The sequence below is a fragment of the Pituophis catenifer genome, unplaced genomic scaffold (genome assembly GCF_029215685.1).
Source record: "Pituophis catenifer annectens isolate HBS135680 unplaced genomic scaffold, rPitCat1.0.hap2 SCAF_1, whole genome shotgun sequence".
Lineage (NCBI taxonomy): Eukaryota > Metazoa > Chordata > Lepidosauria > Squamata > Colubridae > Pituophis > Pituophis catenifer.
Genome location: NW_027256881.1, coordinates 315019855 through 315033812, shown reverse-complemented (window position 1 = coordinate 315033812; position 13958 = coordinate 315019855). Strand labels below are relative to the sequence as shown.

The following is a 13958-nucleotide window of genomic DNA, read 5'->3' as shown; positions in this document are numbered from 1 at the left end:
CTAGGCTAAATTACTTTTAACACAATAAATTGGACTTTCTAGTTCAGATGCCTGGAGAATGACACAAATAAGGATCACTATCTATCAGCTAAAGTTAGCCAGTGCTAACTATCAAAGAGATGAGCAGTCTGGGCATAGAAAAAGATGAGGTGGCAAGAATATAGCTAATCTTTTTCTGGGTTTGAGGAGACAATATGTTAATTATAGCAGAGTCTGTGTCTAATCCTATTTATTTTAATGAGGCTTAGTCCCAGATAGGCTGACACTGTATAAGATTGCTATGTTTAATGACATTGTAAGTAGCTATTCTGTCTGCATGTGTTAACATCTTCATAGTGACAGGCCTCTGAGTTCAGAATTCTGCCACATAGTCTTGTGACACTATAAAATGAAATCCTGTGAATAAAACTGCCATCCTGAATTGATTACCTGGTTATCAACCTAACAGCTTGATAAGAAAGTTTGGCTTTCTTAAAGCAAGCTCTAGAAAGGGAAATAGAAGGTTAATGGAAGGGGTCTATAACTCTAGTTTTGATTGAGGTAACCTACAGAACCATCTCCTCCAAGCAGAATTTGCCAGTCTTGTTGAATCAGCCCACAAGCAGAACTTCAAATCCCCTTTCATTTGGAGCTTGGGGATGAAACATGGTGGCCCTGCCTCTCTAGACCAATTTACCCACACGTAACATTTTGTAAAACAGTAAAAACCTGGCCTTTCCTGTTAGCATTTGGGCTTGGTGTGTTGAATGTTTTTAACTGTCTTATAAAAAAAAACATTGCATTTGCAGCATCAGTATATTCTAAACATGTAATATTTTTCAACTATATTCTTAACCTTACTAACCTGTATACTAATGCAAGTATGTTCAACATAGTGGCAACATCAGGGTGATCGTGGCCTGAAGTTTTTTCAAGGTCTTCGAGAGCTTGCTTACAAAGTGGTACAGCAACCTCATATCTACCTTGGGACGCATATTGAATGACAAGATTATGAAGGGTCCTTAATCTTGCTGGAATCTCATAACCACCTTGTTGGGCAGCTGCTGCTGCACTGCTATGTGGCTGTTGAACTGGAAATAAAATAATCAGAATAAGCCCATTGAATTCTGAGGCAAGGTTAGTTTCCAATCTCCTGGAAGCTCATAAAAATTTGAGTGTTCCAAAAGGACTTTGAGACTTGACAGCTATAAATTTCTCAATGCAAGTATACTATATTCATTACAATTTCACCCATCATTTTATATTTTACTGTATGATATGATATTAATATTATGACAATAGCTGCAACTGTTGATTTTATATACCATTTAAAGTAGCCTTGGCCGAACTAACAGTACTTCATTATAAACCAACCAATCAACCATTAATATAGTTGAACTGGTCTTCATTAGTAGCATATACACTAATGTTTTACCTATAAAATATTGTATACCTATTACGCTTAATAATATGACATGCTACTGTTTGAGATTACATCTTTTTGGACACGTTCTGTAAACAAAGTTAAAGTACTTCCATACCTCTTTTCTCTTCAAATTACCTGGTTTTTAGAAAAATGTAGTTCAGCTCATGAAAGGAAGAAATGTTAGGGACCTATTCAATAGTAATTGTTAGACAACGTAACTGGGCGGTGGATGGGGGGAACCAAGAGTTCTCCCCAATTTCAAATTTTGGGTGGAGGCTGACTAAGAAAAGACTGGGTTTCAGAAATGAAAACAGATTCAGGGTGTAGTCTGGTAAGTCTAGTAAAATTAATTACAACTATAACTTACTTCCTTGTCCTTGGTCATCTTCATCATTGGGGAATAAATCATCCAATGGCTCTTTGGCAGAATCTGCGTCTTTGTCCTCCTAAAATGTATCCCAAATATTCAGACTATTAAAATTGCTGAATCAAAATATATTCTTTTTTACTTTGGTTTGCACATTGTTTTAATTCTGAGGGGTCCTTGCTTCTCTCTGAGCTTGTTTGTTTTCTTTCAGACGTTTCATTATCTTAACTAGGTAACATCATCAGTGCAGGTAAGGAGTGCTGTTTGCTGTCAGTTTATATTCTAGTGACTTGCCTGTCTGTGTGGGTGGGGATGGTTTTAGAGATTCTTTGGTTGGGTTGTTTACTGATGGCTCTTTGGCAGTTTCTTGATTGGGGTATTGCTTACTTGATTGTTGGTCTGAAGTTAACCTTGGAGTTAATCTGTGCTGATCTGAGTGCTGATTACTGCTGATTACACCAGTAATCAGCACTCAGATCAGCATAGATTAACTCCAAGGTTAACAGTCAGATCAACAATCAAGCAGGCTATCAGTAAACAGCCCAACCAAAGAATCTCTAAGACCACCCCCACCCATACAGATAGGCAAGACACCAGAATATAAACTGACAGCAAACAGCACTCCTTACTAGTACTGATGATGTTACAAACCATAGTTTGGGTAATGAAATATCTGCAAGAAGATAAGCAAGCTCAGAGAGCACGAAGGACCAGCATTTCATCCCTGAGCTACAAATATTCTCCTTTATTGTTTTAATTCCATTGTTTTTGTTTTTATTTTGAAAATGTAATCACCAAGAGTTGTTAGATTGTGGTGAGATAAAAATAAAATCAAATCAATAAAATGTATAGCACATATAGCATACTTAGATTAGAAGGTGCATTTGGAAAAGTAGGAATTAACTGGTTTTAAAGATATAAATGTACTGCTTTAATTCCTGGCCTGTCCCATATTTATGTCCTTTGGCTTCCAAGTAAATACTGGACTCAAAAGAGGCTGCATTATAAAAATATTATAAAATTACACATTTTATGGAATTCAATATGTATGCAAGATTGACATCATGTACAAAGATCATGCAGTCTTTGTCAATACTTACAGATATTAAAGATATTAAATCTGCTTTAAAAATTCTAAATATTTTCAGAGTAACATTCATTCACAGAAAGGAATTTAATTTACTTGAAGCTACTTACTGAAGGTGATATATCATCATCGTATTTTTTTAACTGATTCATGAATTCAAGGTGCTTCTTTTCTTCTTCCAGTTGAGCCACAGACTGTTCACTTTTTTGTAATTTCTGCTGGGTATTAGCAAGTTCATCTCTTAGCCACTGGTTTTCTTGACATAGCCTACGAACTTGGGCACGTAATTTCTGCTTCTCTGATTCTACAGCATTTAGATGATTTGACAAAGCCATCATCACCTACAACGCACCAAAAATTGTTATTTGTTTGATTCAGGATTCTAGCAGCTAAATGTTTTGTAAAGCAATGAGGAAATGGACATTGATTAGATAAATGGACAGATGATAGATAACTAGAGAGATATATACAATATCCACCAACCAATAAATTAAAGAGTTGACTTCATTAAAAACAAAACATGGGAATCCATGACATAGGAAACAAAGCATAAGCACTAAGAAGAATAAAAATGCCTTAAAGTCTAAAACATTTATAAGACATTTATTATTGTGTATATGACATTTATCAGAGGGCAGTGAAAGCAGGATATTAAAAATAGATGATTTATGATAAAAATGATAACTTTAATAAAAATACTTTAAGAATAATATATTAAATTTCTACCTATTGAATAATAGTCTACTGTATGAAGTTGACATGTCAAAACTCTAGAAACATGAATCTGTGTTATATGTAAGTATGTATAAGTAAAGCTGTTTACTGATTAGTGACTAATAAGATATGGCAAAAAATAAAACCTACATGCAATGTGGGAAACCTAAAACAACAAAATAAAATTGTAAATTAATAAAATCAGAAAATAAAGAAAGTAGTTTCCTTCATAGGAATGTCAACTGATTTTTTAAATTCTCCTAGTGATGTTAAAAGAGTTTTGGCCTGACACCAAGGAACAAATAAGACTGTCCTAAGACAGATGAAAACGGTGTATATTATTGTAAAAACGGCATTGATAAACAGCATGTGTGCTGAAGTCATAGTTTTATCCAAAGCACAGAGCCAAGTTATACATTGATCATATATAATCATATTTATTGAATTAAAATTCCAATTTTCCACCTTGATTTTGAATATCAGAGATTAAATAAGGCTATTTTCATTCATTTTATTTACCTGAGCTTCACTTAGACCCAATTCTAGCATTTCCAAAGACTTCCGAATCATATTTGATTTTTCTTCCACCAGATTGGTCTCGTCATCTTTCTTCAAACATTTTAGTGTCTCAAGTAAACTCTGTAAGATGGAATTGTGCTCATTCTTCAAGGCTTCTAGGCCTTGAATAACTTGTTTAGTCTTGGAAATAATCTCATCCTGAGTGAGCTTTTCCAATTTGTCTTCTTTTAGATACACCATTGTGGACATGTTGTCATACATTCTAGGGAAAAAAAGTTCAAGAGATATTATTTAAATACCATCCAAATACATTGTTTCAATATTAAAGTTTTAGCTCACATACCATAATGCAATTTATTTACTAATAATTATGCCCAATAGCATTTATTTTCTGGAAACGATATGTAGAGTTCATCTTCCCTCCCTTAAACTCAGAGAAGAGAGGTTGTTGTTATATTATGTCATGTCCTTATGTAAGAAGCTTCACATGACTTTCATGCCTCTTGGGGATGGGAAAGTTTCTCTATTTTCATACAATGTACATCCTATGTGATTTTTGTGTTTGCTTATTCTGTGAAACCAAATGGTTTATGGCACTGTATATTAAAGGTAGACTGTATATAACATTCTGATAATTTCTAGATATCACCTGCTACAACCACTGAGCACCAGGTCATCTCTTAAAGCTAATAAAATGTATAAGATCCTAAAACACATGAAAGGAAAAATTCATGAGTTCAATCCCTAGTAGAGAATTACAGAGATGTTACAGAATAATATCTAGCTACCTACATTTCACAAGCCCCAACTAAAATGATCCAATCATGTAATACCTGTTTATGGTGGTTAATATACAGTATTTCCTGCTTTCTAGCAAAGCTAAACTGCACTGCACAGCTAATCCCCCCCCCCGCTGTTCTACTTACCTTCTGAAGCCTTCTTTTGGTGTGTGTTGTGCCTGCACGCAAGTGCAATAAGCACCAGAAGGAAGCTTGGGAAGATAAGTAGAACAGCGAGGGGGGGGAATCAGCTGTGGCGCATGATTTAGCTTTGCTAGAAAGCAGGATTTCCTGCTTTCTAGCAAAGCTAAACCCCGCTGCACAGCTGATCGTCGGAAATACTTGTTCGGAGGAACCGGTAGCTTTTTAAACTGCCGGTAGTTAGCTTTTTTAACTACTGATTCGTCCGAACCTGAATGAACTGGTAGCATTTCATCCCTGATGGAGGCTATGTGAGAGGTGCAGGTTGGGGAGGATGTATGGAGGTGCACATGTGGCCAAAGTGAAGCAAATGCAGAGTGGCTGGGGAAGGGTGTACAGATGGAAAAGTCTTATTCAAGCATCTTGCAGTTTCCCTGCTGGCTTCCCCACTGACTTTCTGAGGAAGCCAGAAAAGAAATTGCAAATGGTGATCACATGATCATGGGGCACTTGGCATCCAGCCATATACTGTCTGAAATCCTTTCTTTTTTCTACTTTTCAGTGGAAAAAACAGGTAGAAGAAAGGCATATCAGCATCAACTATTAGAGTTAGCTCTATTCATTAAATACTTTTCTCAAGAGTCCAGACATAGGGAAATCAGTGGCTGTTCTGCCTGTCAATCCTGTCATAGCCATGCTTTGTTGCTCCTATTTCTTATTCAATTCTTTCCTTTTCACAGAGACTGGTTCACATCATACAGAATAAAAGAACTATACAGTAATTGTCATACTGCTAACATATGCTCTAAATCCCAGGTAACCTCATACATTTTCATGGAATTATGACTTTTTAAAATCAGAATTTTAGACTATCATTTGATACTCCTAGCATAAACCTCCATAATTTTCATAATTGGTACATCAATTATCAATTCGGTATTGAGAAATGCAATACAAACCATGTTCTCATAGTATTTACTTCCTCAGTAAGCAGCCCTTTTTAACTTTTCAAAGATTTTGTCCTCCTAGGTTTTAAAGTTCTGGGTCCTAATTTATTTTTGTAGGAAGTTAGCACCCACCCCTTTCCTGGAAGAGTGAAATATTTTAGGAAATATGAAAAAGGCAGAATATTATATTTCCCTGGATGAGAAATATGAGAAGCATATTTTACAGACAAAGCAGCTCCCACCTTCCTGCCCCCCACCCTTTGTCAATGGGCCATTAAGGCCTGGGCCAGTCTATTCTACATAACAAAGATCTGCCTCCTTCAGGCAGAGCCATAGTAGGAATTGCCAAAGATGGGATTAGCCCTCTACACAATAGCAGCAGAAACTCACCACATGTGACCTGGGAAGCACATGTGACCATCAGCCAGCAAGGCCCCCACCCCCTGGGAGTCTGACAACCAATCAGGATACTCTTTCGGGGCCCCAAGAAATGCAGAGCCAGAGAGAGCATAAAAACCCGTGGACTCGCTGTATCTGCCCTTTTTCTGTTCAGGAACTCAAGCCATGTGATCCTGTCCACCATTAAACCATCTTTCCAAGCAGTCTCCATGTTTCCAGTGTCTGTTTCCCCACTTGGAGCAGAACCCAGGAGGATGTTTCTTCCAACAATTGGCGAGCCAGTGGGACTCCAAGCTAACCTAACCAATGGACCAGGCCCAGGTAAGCCTCCCTTGCTAGCAGCAGACCCATTGAGTCTGTGGGTATGTTTTCCTGGACCTTGGCCATTTGGAACTAGGTTTTAAAGGGGTTTTGAGTTTGAGCTCAAAGGCTGCTTGGAAAGAAGGTGAGTACCTCTAAATTTTAATTTTGAAGTATGGAAAAGCATGGGAAATTTGTGTATGCCTGCATGTGTGTGAGTGAAGGCCCTTCTCCCAATCACGGTTGGATCTTGCTTCCTCTGTGCATTTCCTAACCGCAGAAAGACTAACAGTCTGGAGAGCATGGGGGTTTTGCCAGAGCACAGGACCTTCTGTAAGGGAAGGAGGAAGTGTGTGTGTGGGATTCCACCTGGAAAACAGTCTGATTTCACCTCTTTGAGCGACCTCTAGCCGCACCTCTGCCTACTGCTAGCTCCAACGAGCCATGACCGGTAGGATAGAGAAAGCAAGGGGGGGTCACCAAATGTGGAACTTTGTGTTTAAAAGGAATGGAAGCCAAGCGAAAGCCAAGCGTGTGAAGGGGGGTAATAAAATTGTAGAAAGGGAATCCCGGTGTGTCCAGCCCAGACACGGAGATAGTGTGAGGAGGGGCCAGTACTCACTGCTGGGGTCAGCAGGTCCTCCCGGATCCCCTTTTTGGATCTGAAAACTGTGGCGAGTTCCCTACGGAAGGGGCCCGTACTTCGTAAGGGAATCGAAGTCCTTCCCAGAGCTTTTTCTCTGCAAACTTGAGGCGGGCCACCCGGCTAAGCTGAAGTGATCCTTCAGGCGAAAAGACAGGGTCATGGGTAGCGGTAGTTCGCGGGTGGCAGGAACCCCGATTGGAAAAAGTGCTCGAGGCCTGGGACGCCAGGCGGATGCCATTTTAAATGGCATGGATCGGAAACGAGCGGAAAAAATTGTGTCAAAAGTGGGCTTTGCTAAGAGATAACACCGGAAGACAAATTTGGCTAAATAAAGGTACTTAAAAGAAAAGGGAAATATATAAATAGGAATGTTGGGGTTTTTTGTTTTGTTTGTTTGTTTTGTTTGTTTGTTTGTCTCTCTGTCTTCTATGCAACCACGTGGTATGTTTAAGATTTGTGCCTTCCCTAATTTAACTGAGATTTATGGCGGGAATGATCAGTGTATGTGTGAAATCTCAGAGTTCTGTTTTCTTCTCTTTGTCCTTCTTCTCTTTATGTGTGTGTGTTTAAGTCTTTGTGCACCCTCGAGGTAATTGTAACTGTAAAATGTATCTGATCTCTAGAGACAAGAATTTTAAATTGTTAGAAAAGAAACAAGAAGGTTGAAACAATGAAAAATGGGAGAGAGAGAGGAAAGAAAAAAAAAAGGAAAGAAGGAAAGAGCCTTTGCCCTGTATTTGTCTGGCCAACAAAAACAGAGTAGGGAGACATTCTATTTCTGGGTTTTTTTTTCTCCTTCCCTCTCTGTATCTTAAAGTAACAACTCAAGTGTATGAGGAAACGTTTTAAGTTTGTTTACAAGAAAAAAAATCAGTCTTGCATTTACTGTATGTGTTTAAATGGGTTTTACCTGTTCATCTCTTTCCTGAAGCATGTGAATCCAGTTTTTTTCCTTATCTGTTGTGTCTTCATTTTGTTGAAACTGTATCATCTGTTTAGTAACTGCAATACTGTTGTGTTCTTTCTTTTCAAACTCTGCAAGCTATCTACACCCCCCCATCTGTAATCCTGTTACAATGCCTTTCCTGGGAAGATTACCCACAAAAAGGGGGAGGGGACCCTGTTCTAATGTCTTTCAGCCCTGCACAAAGGACTCTGCAACCTGTGGAAGCAGAGCACATGGATCCAGATTCTGCCTCCAAAGGAGACCCTCCATCTGTTTGAACCAGGAATTGGGTTTGAATCCAGCCTCCACTGAAAGTCAGCACAGCAACCAGAGTGGAGCAGACCTTTCCAAGCCTGACTGACCAGCCTTACCCCAAGCATGCTACCCAGCAGACATGAAAGAAAAGACCCTGAGATGTACAAGTAAAGACCAAAAGACTCTTTTCAATTCCCAGAAGACAGCTGGAAAGACTATGGGGGAGGGTGGAAATTCATTGTAAGGTTTTCTTTCTTGTCTCATTTATATTGTAATCAGTTTATTGTAAGAATTGTATTTGGGAGTGATTGCCACAGCAAGTTATGTACACTCTAGATTTCTGTCTGGTGGAGAGGAGAAATATGTCCAAAATGTTTGTATTGTCTGTATTGTAAAAGTAGCTGCATACACATGCACACACAGAGAGACACACTATTCAGAATTAGATTGAGACTATTTCCTTCACTTATCTCCACACGAAGCTTCTCCTAGGTTGATTTTTGCTCTGTGGCACTAAAAGCCCAAGGAGTCATATCTCCCTGCTAATTCCATGGGGGAGGGAGCAATCCCCCTCAGGCAATTCCCTCACTTGAAGAGATAGCAGAAAAGTGATCTCCAAAACCCAAGCCCTGACTGTGACTCACAAGTGATGCTGCCCAGTTGCCCAGTAAAGGAAGATATATTGCACTGGTGGTCTCATGAGTAGAAATCCCAGGGCTCACTATGTGTAACACCAAAAAAAAAAAAGAAAAAGAAAAAAAAGAATGGATATTGTACACTGGCTAACCTCAATTTGGACTCACAAATCCTGGATGCACTAAACTAAGAGCTAGGGCAGGTTCAGTAACCAACCCTTGGAAATGGGCAGCCTGTAATTTAAAGGAAAATCATGGCTGTGAAAAATTTTGGGACATGTGTTTGCTTGAAACCTGACTGGAAGCTCACAGAAAGTAATATCTGAAGTCTGAAATTAATTGGCATGGAAAATTGGATACTGTAAAATTCTTACCAGAAATTTTTTCCTGGCTGCTAGACCTTCATGGTTGAAAGCTTTTGGAAGCCACTGAAGGAATCCTTTTCTGTTGCCTCTATCAATGCCTCCCCTTTGCATTAGAAAATTAAAAGCACCCATTAAGCCTCCCTGATGTGATCAATTTTAATCTTTTGCCAAGAACTTGTTTCAAAACTCACGTTTTGAAAAAAAAAGAGTAGGGATTGTAGGAAGTTAGCACCCACCCCTTTCCTGGAAGAGTGAAATATTTTAGGAAATATGAAAAAGGCAGAATATTATATTTCCCTGGATGAGAAATATGAGAAGCATATTTTACAGACAAAGCAGCTCCCACCTTCCTGCCCCCCACCCTTTGTCAATGGGCCATTAAGGCCTGGGCCAGTCTATTCTACATAACAAAGATCTGCCTCCTTCAGGCAGAGCCATAGTAGGAATTGCCAAAGATGGGATTAGCCCTCTACACAATAGCAGCAGAAACTCACCACATGTGACCTGGGAAGCACATGTGACCATCAGCCAGCAAGGCCCCCACCCCCTGGGAGTCTGACAACCAATCAGGATACTCTTTCGGGGCCCCAAGAAATGCAGAGCCAGAGAGAGCATAAAAACCCGTGGACTCGCTGTATCTGCCCTTTTTCTGTTCAGGAACTCAAGCCATGTGATCCTGTCCACCATTAAACCATCTTTCCAAGCAGTCTCCATGTTTCCAGTGTCTGTTTCCCCACTTGGAGCAGAACCCAGGAGGATGTTTCTTCCAACATTTTAATTTTGTTGCTGTTTTTATTATAATTTACTTGATTTGCTCATAAGTATCTATGTTATTGTTATATTTGACTGTAAACCCAAGAAATAAATTGGCTAAACAGCATGTTCAAATATACGAAATAAATTAATAAGCAAAACACTCAACAACACTTCCTACCGTATCATGCCAAGTTACCAAACACTGGATGAAGCCTGTCATTCCCAAATCTGACCCAGGAAAGTACCGGGACCAGCAGATGAACCCAGCATGTAACTCCCCTCACTCCCAGAATCAATTAGGTTTATAAATATTTTTAAAATATTGAAACTTCAACATATCTATTACTTCTTCAATCAGTTTACCTTGACAAGTGTTAAAAATACCTAAACCAGAAGTTTCCAAACTTTCATCATTCACCATGATCAAGCTATGTATAGTGACAGCCCAGTTCACCAACAGTTCCATTTACTAAGCAGTAAAATATCCCTCAGTGCTCTATGATTTTGCTGCAATGCCCCAGGGTATCGCAGCATTCTGCTTGAGAACAGCTTCTATGTTTGATAATTCTCCACATTTTTCAGGACAAGAACTTTTCTCATTACTTCCTTTCTTGTTTTCTATTTTTAACTACTGCCTTTTTTCATGTACTATTAACAAACCAGATACCATCCAGATGATTTGGCCATACTGGCTGGGATGAAAAGGCTGAAATCCAAAGTACCTGGACTTCGCTTTAAAAATCTAATATTGAGAAACGTTTTTACTTATTTATCAAACTTGTAGGCTGCCCATCTCACTGAAGGCAATTTTTTTAAAAACCTGTTTTACTTTAGAGTAGATAAGAAATTAAATCTGCCAATACCAATTCATTTTTTTAATTTATTCTTTGTAAAAGCATCATTTCTGTACATATAATACATGAATACATACCTAGACACCAAATATCATTGGCAAAGAAATTATGAATCTCCTTGGTATTATTCTGCAATAAGTTCTACATTCTTTTTTTTTTTCTGGACAACTACAGGTAGACCTCGCTTACCGACTAACTCATTCAGGAACAGTTCAATGTTAAGACGGTGATGAAAAAATAACTTTACAACCAATGGCCGTGTTTATAACCTTCTCAGTGTCTCTCAGTCATATGATCACCATTATAGTCAATATACATTGTCCTTTGACTGATCCGTTGTTTCCCCCCATCCTCCACTAGAAATTGGAGAGGAAGGGATTATAAGAAGAGACCCAAAGGGGAATAGAGTAGTTGTTTGCCTAGCGCAGTTGGGACTGCTGGCTTCACCGCATTCCTTCCAATGTGCATTCCTCCATTGTGTACCTGCTTACTCTCTTATAATCCCTTCTTCTCCAATTAATTATAAACATTAATTTCTTACTGCTAATTATCCCATCACTGGAGAGAGCACTCCAAAGAGAGGTGGAGTGGGGGAAAGGGAAGCTGAAGTAAAATCATTAGGAGGCAAAAGTCAGAGATGTTAAATTGATTACAGTAGTTTTGTCAGTTATGGGCAGCTGCTGCAAGCTTGCTATTATGGCAGCACAGTGAGCATTCCACAGGGCAGGGAAATGGGTAAAAAAGAAAGCAGTCCCATGATTTCCTACATAGCAACCACTTTGCTTAACAATAGACAGCTGGTTCTAACTGAAGTCAATAAAGAAGAACTGAAGGTAGTAGATTTTTACAAAATATAAAAAAGCAAATCACTATGCTAATTCATGTATTGATCACTATTTTTCAACAGTTGTCATAGATAAAACATTATACAGTTAGCTTTAATGTTCTAAACAGATTAACTTACTGAACTAACATACACTGAGAAATGTAGATATTTCATGCTTTTGAAATATCATGTTCATCAGATATCAACAAATATCATGTTTGACACTAAGGCAGAAGTCCATGCTTTTTCAGGATGGAGTCCACAGTAGGTCTTTTGAGTTATTCTAAAAATCAAAAGCAGGATGTTACCTTAAAATTACATTTAATTTGGCACGAAGCATTGAGGCCCCCAGTTGTCCCAACTCTACATACCATAAATTGTTTACAAACTGAAATAGCTGGTTTGATAAATATATGGATAAAACCCAATTTTATAGTTTAGAGTGATGTGCACATCCAATTCATTCAAATACTACTAAACTGAGATCAAAGTCTTCATACTGTTTACTTTAGAGTATGTGGCCTGTTTAAATCAAATTTCCCTTTAAATCACACTTTCTTGCAGAATGTAATCCCAGTTTACGCTATATGATGATCTCAGATACTGGCTGGTAAATGAAGATTAAACTAATTTCCCAATTATAAACTGATTCACAATCTGTGCATGACCTCATTATTTAAGAAATGGAGATAGTGAAGTAAGGGAGCAAGAGATGCTTCTTTTAGTTTAATTGAGGATTATTATGCATGAAACAGACTCTTGTGCAAAATCAAGTAATTCCCAATAATGTCAAATTTGCAGTATTCCCATGAAAGTGAAAGAGAAAATTCCTGCAGACTCCTTTCAGAATTAGATAGTTCTGGTTATTTTCTGAAAGCCCACTTCAGATTATTTTGGCAGTTTAGCATAGCTATTCTTGTGAAACCTCTCTTTCCTAAACATTCTTGATTGCTCAAATTGACTTTGGGGCTGTTGGCAAATAAGTTAACTGAAGTCTGAATACAGATATCACTTCCTACACAAAACTCACAGAGAAATATACTTTTACAGGACATTTTCTTCTTACAGAAACCTTCATCATGTCATGAAGAACTAAGTCTGAATTACACTAACATTATCCAAATTAGGCACAATTTAAGTAGCAGTGGGCAATGGTTTTAGGTTGAAGCCACATTCAAACTTCAGTAATATGCTAAGAACTATACCCTAAAAGTAAAGGTAACGAAAAATTAAGATGTGATAAAAGAGGAAAATTTATTTATTTATTTATTTATTTATTTATTTATTTATTTATTTATTTATTTATTTATTTATTTATTTATTTAATTTGTATACCGCCCTTCTCCCAGAAGGGACTCAGGGCGGTGAACAGCCAAAATTAAAAAACATACAAATGCAAAAGTTAAGATAATTAAAAGAATTAAATCATTGGCTACCCAAATTTAAAACCCCAAATCCATAAAATTTAAAATCCCAATTAAAAACCATTTAGGCTAGGCCGGCTTGATGAAATAAAAACGTCTTCAGGGCTTTACGGAAGGTCCGGAGGTCCGGGATCAATCGTATTCCAGGAGGCAGCTCATTCCACAGGGCGGGTGCCCCCACAGAGAAGGCTCGCCCCCTGGGGGCCGCCGGCCGACATTGCCTGACCGACGGCACCCCGAGGAGGCCCTCTCTATGAGAGCGTATTGGCCGGTGGGAGGTTATCGGTAGCAGCAGGCGGTCTCGCAAATACCCTGGCCCTAAGCCATGGAGCGCTTTAAAGATGAGAACCAACACCTTAAAGCGCACCCGGAAGACCACCGGGAGCCAATGCAGCTCGCGCAGGAGAGGTGTTACGTGGGAGCGCCACGTCGCTCCCATAATCACCCGCGCGGCCGCATTCTGCACCAGCTGGAGCCTCCGGGTGCTCCTCAGGGGGAGCCCCATGTAGAGAGTGTTACAGTAGTCCAGGCGTGACGTAACCAAGGCATGAGTGACTGTGCACAAGGAGTCCCGATCCAGAAAGGGGCGCAAC

General features: G+C 38.8%; 1 protein-coding gene across 3 annotated transcripts in view; it reads right to left on the bottom strand.

Moving 5' to 3' along the window:
• KLC1 (kinesin light chain 1) overlaps positions 1 to 13958 on the bottom strand; it is a 45187-nt gene that overhangs the window by 25503 nt on the left and 5726 nt on the right. For all 3 annotated transcript variants that reach the window (XM_070942222.1, XM_070942231.1, XM_070942239.1), the window contains exons 2-5: positions 4093 to 4354; positions 2970 to 3200; positions 1773 to 1851; positions 845 to 1070 (exon numbers count right to left, since the gene is read on the bottom strand). In XM_070942222.1, coding sequence (XP_070798323.1) covers positions 845 to 1070; positions 1773 to 1851; positions 2970 to 3200; positions 4093 to 4353 — 797 coding nt within the window. In that variant the 5' untranslated portion in view covers position 4354. The remainder of the gene's footprint in view (positions 1 to 844; positions 1071 to 1772; positions 1852 to 2969; positions 3201 to 4092; positions 4355 to 13958) is intronic.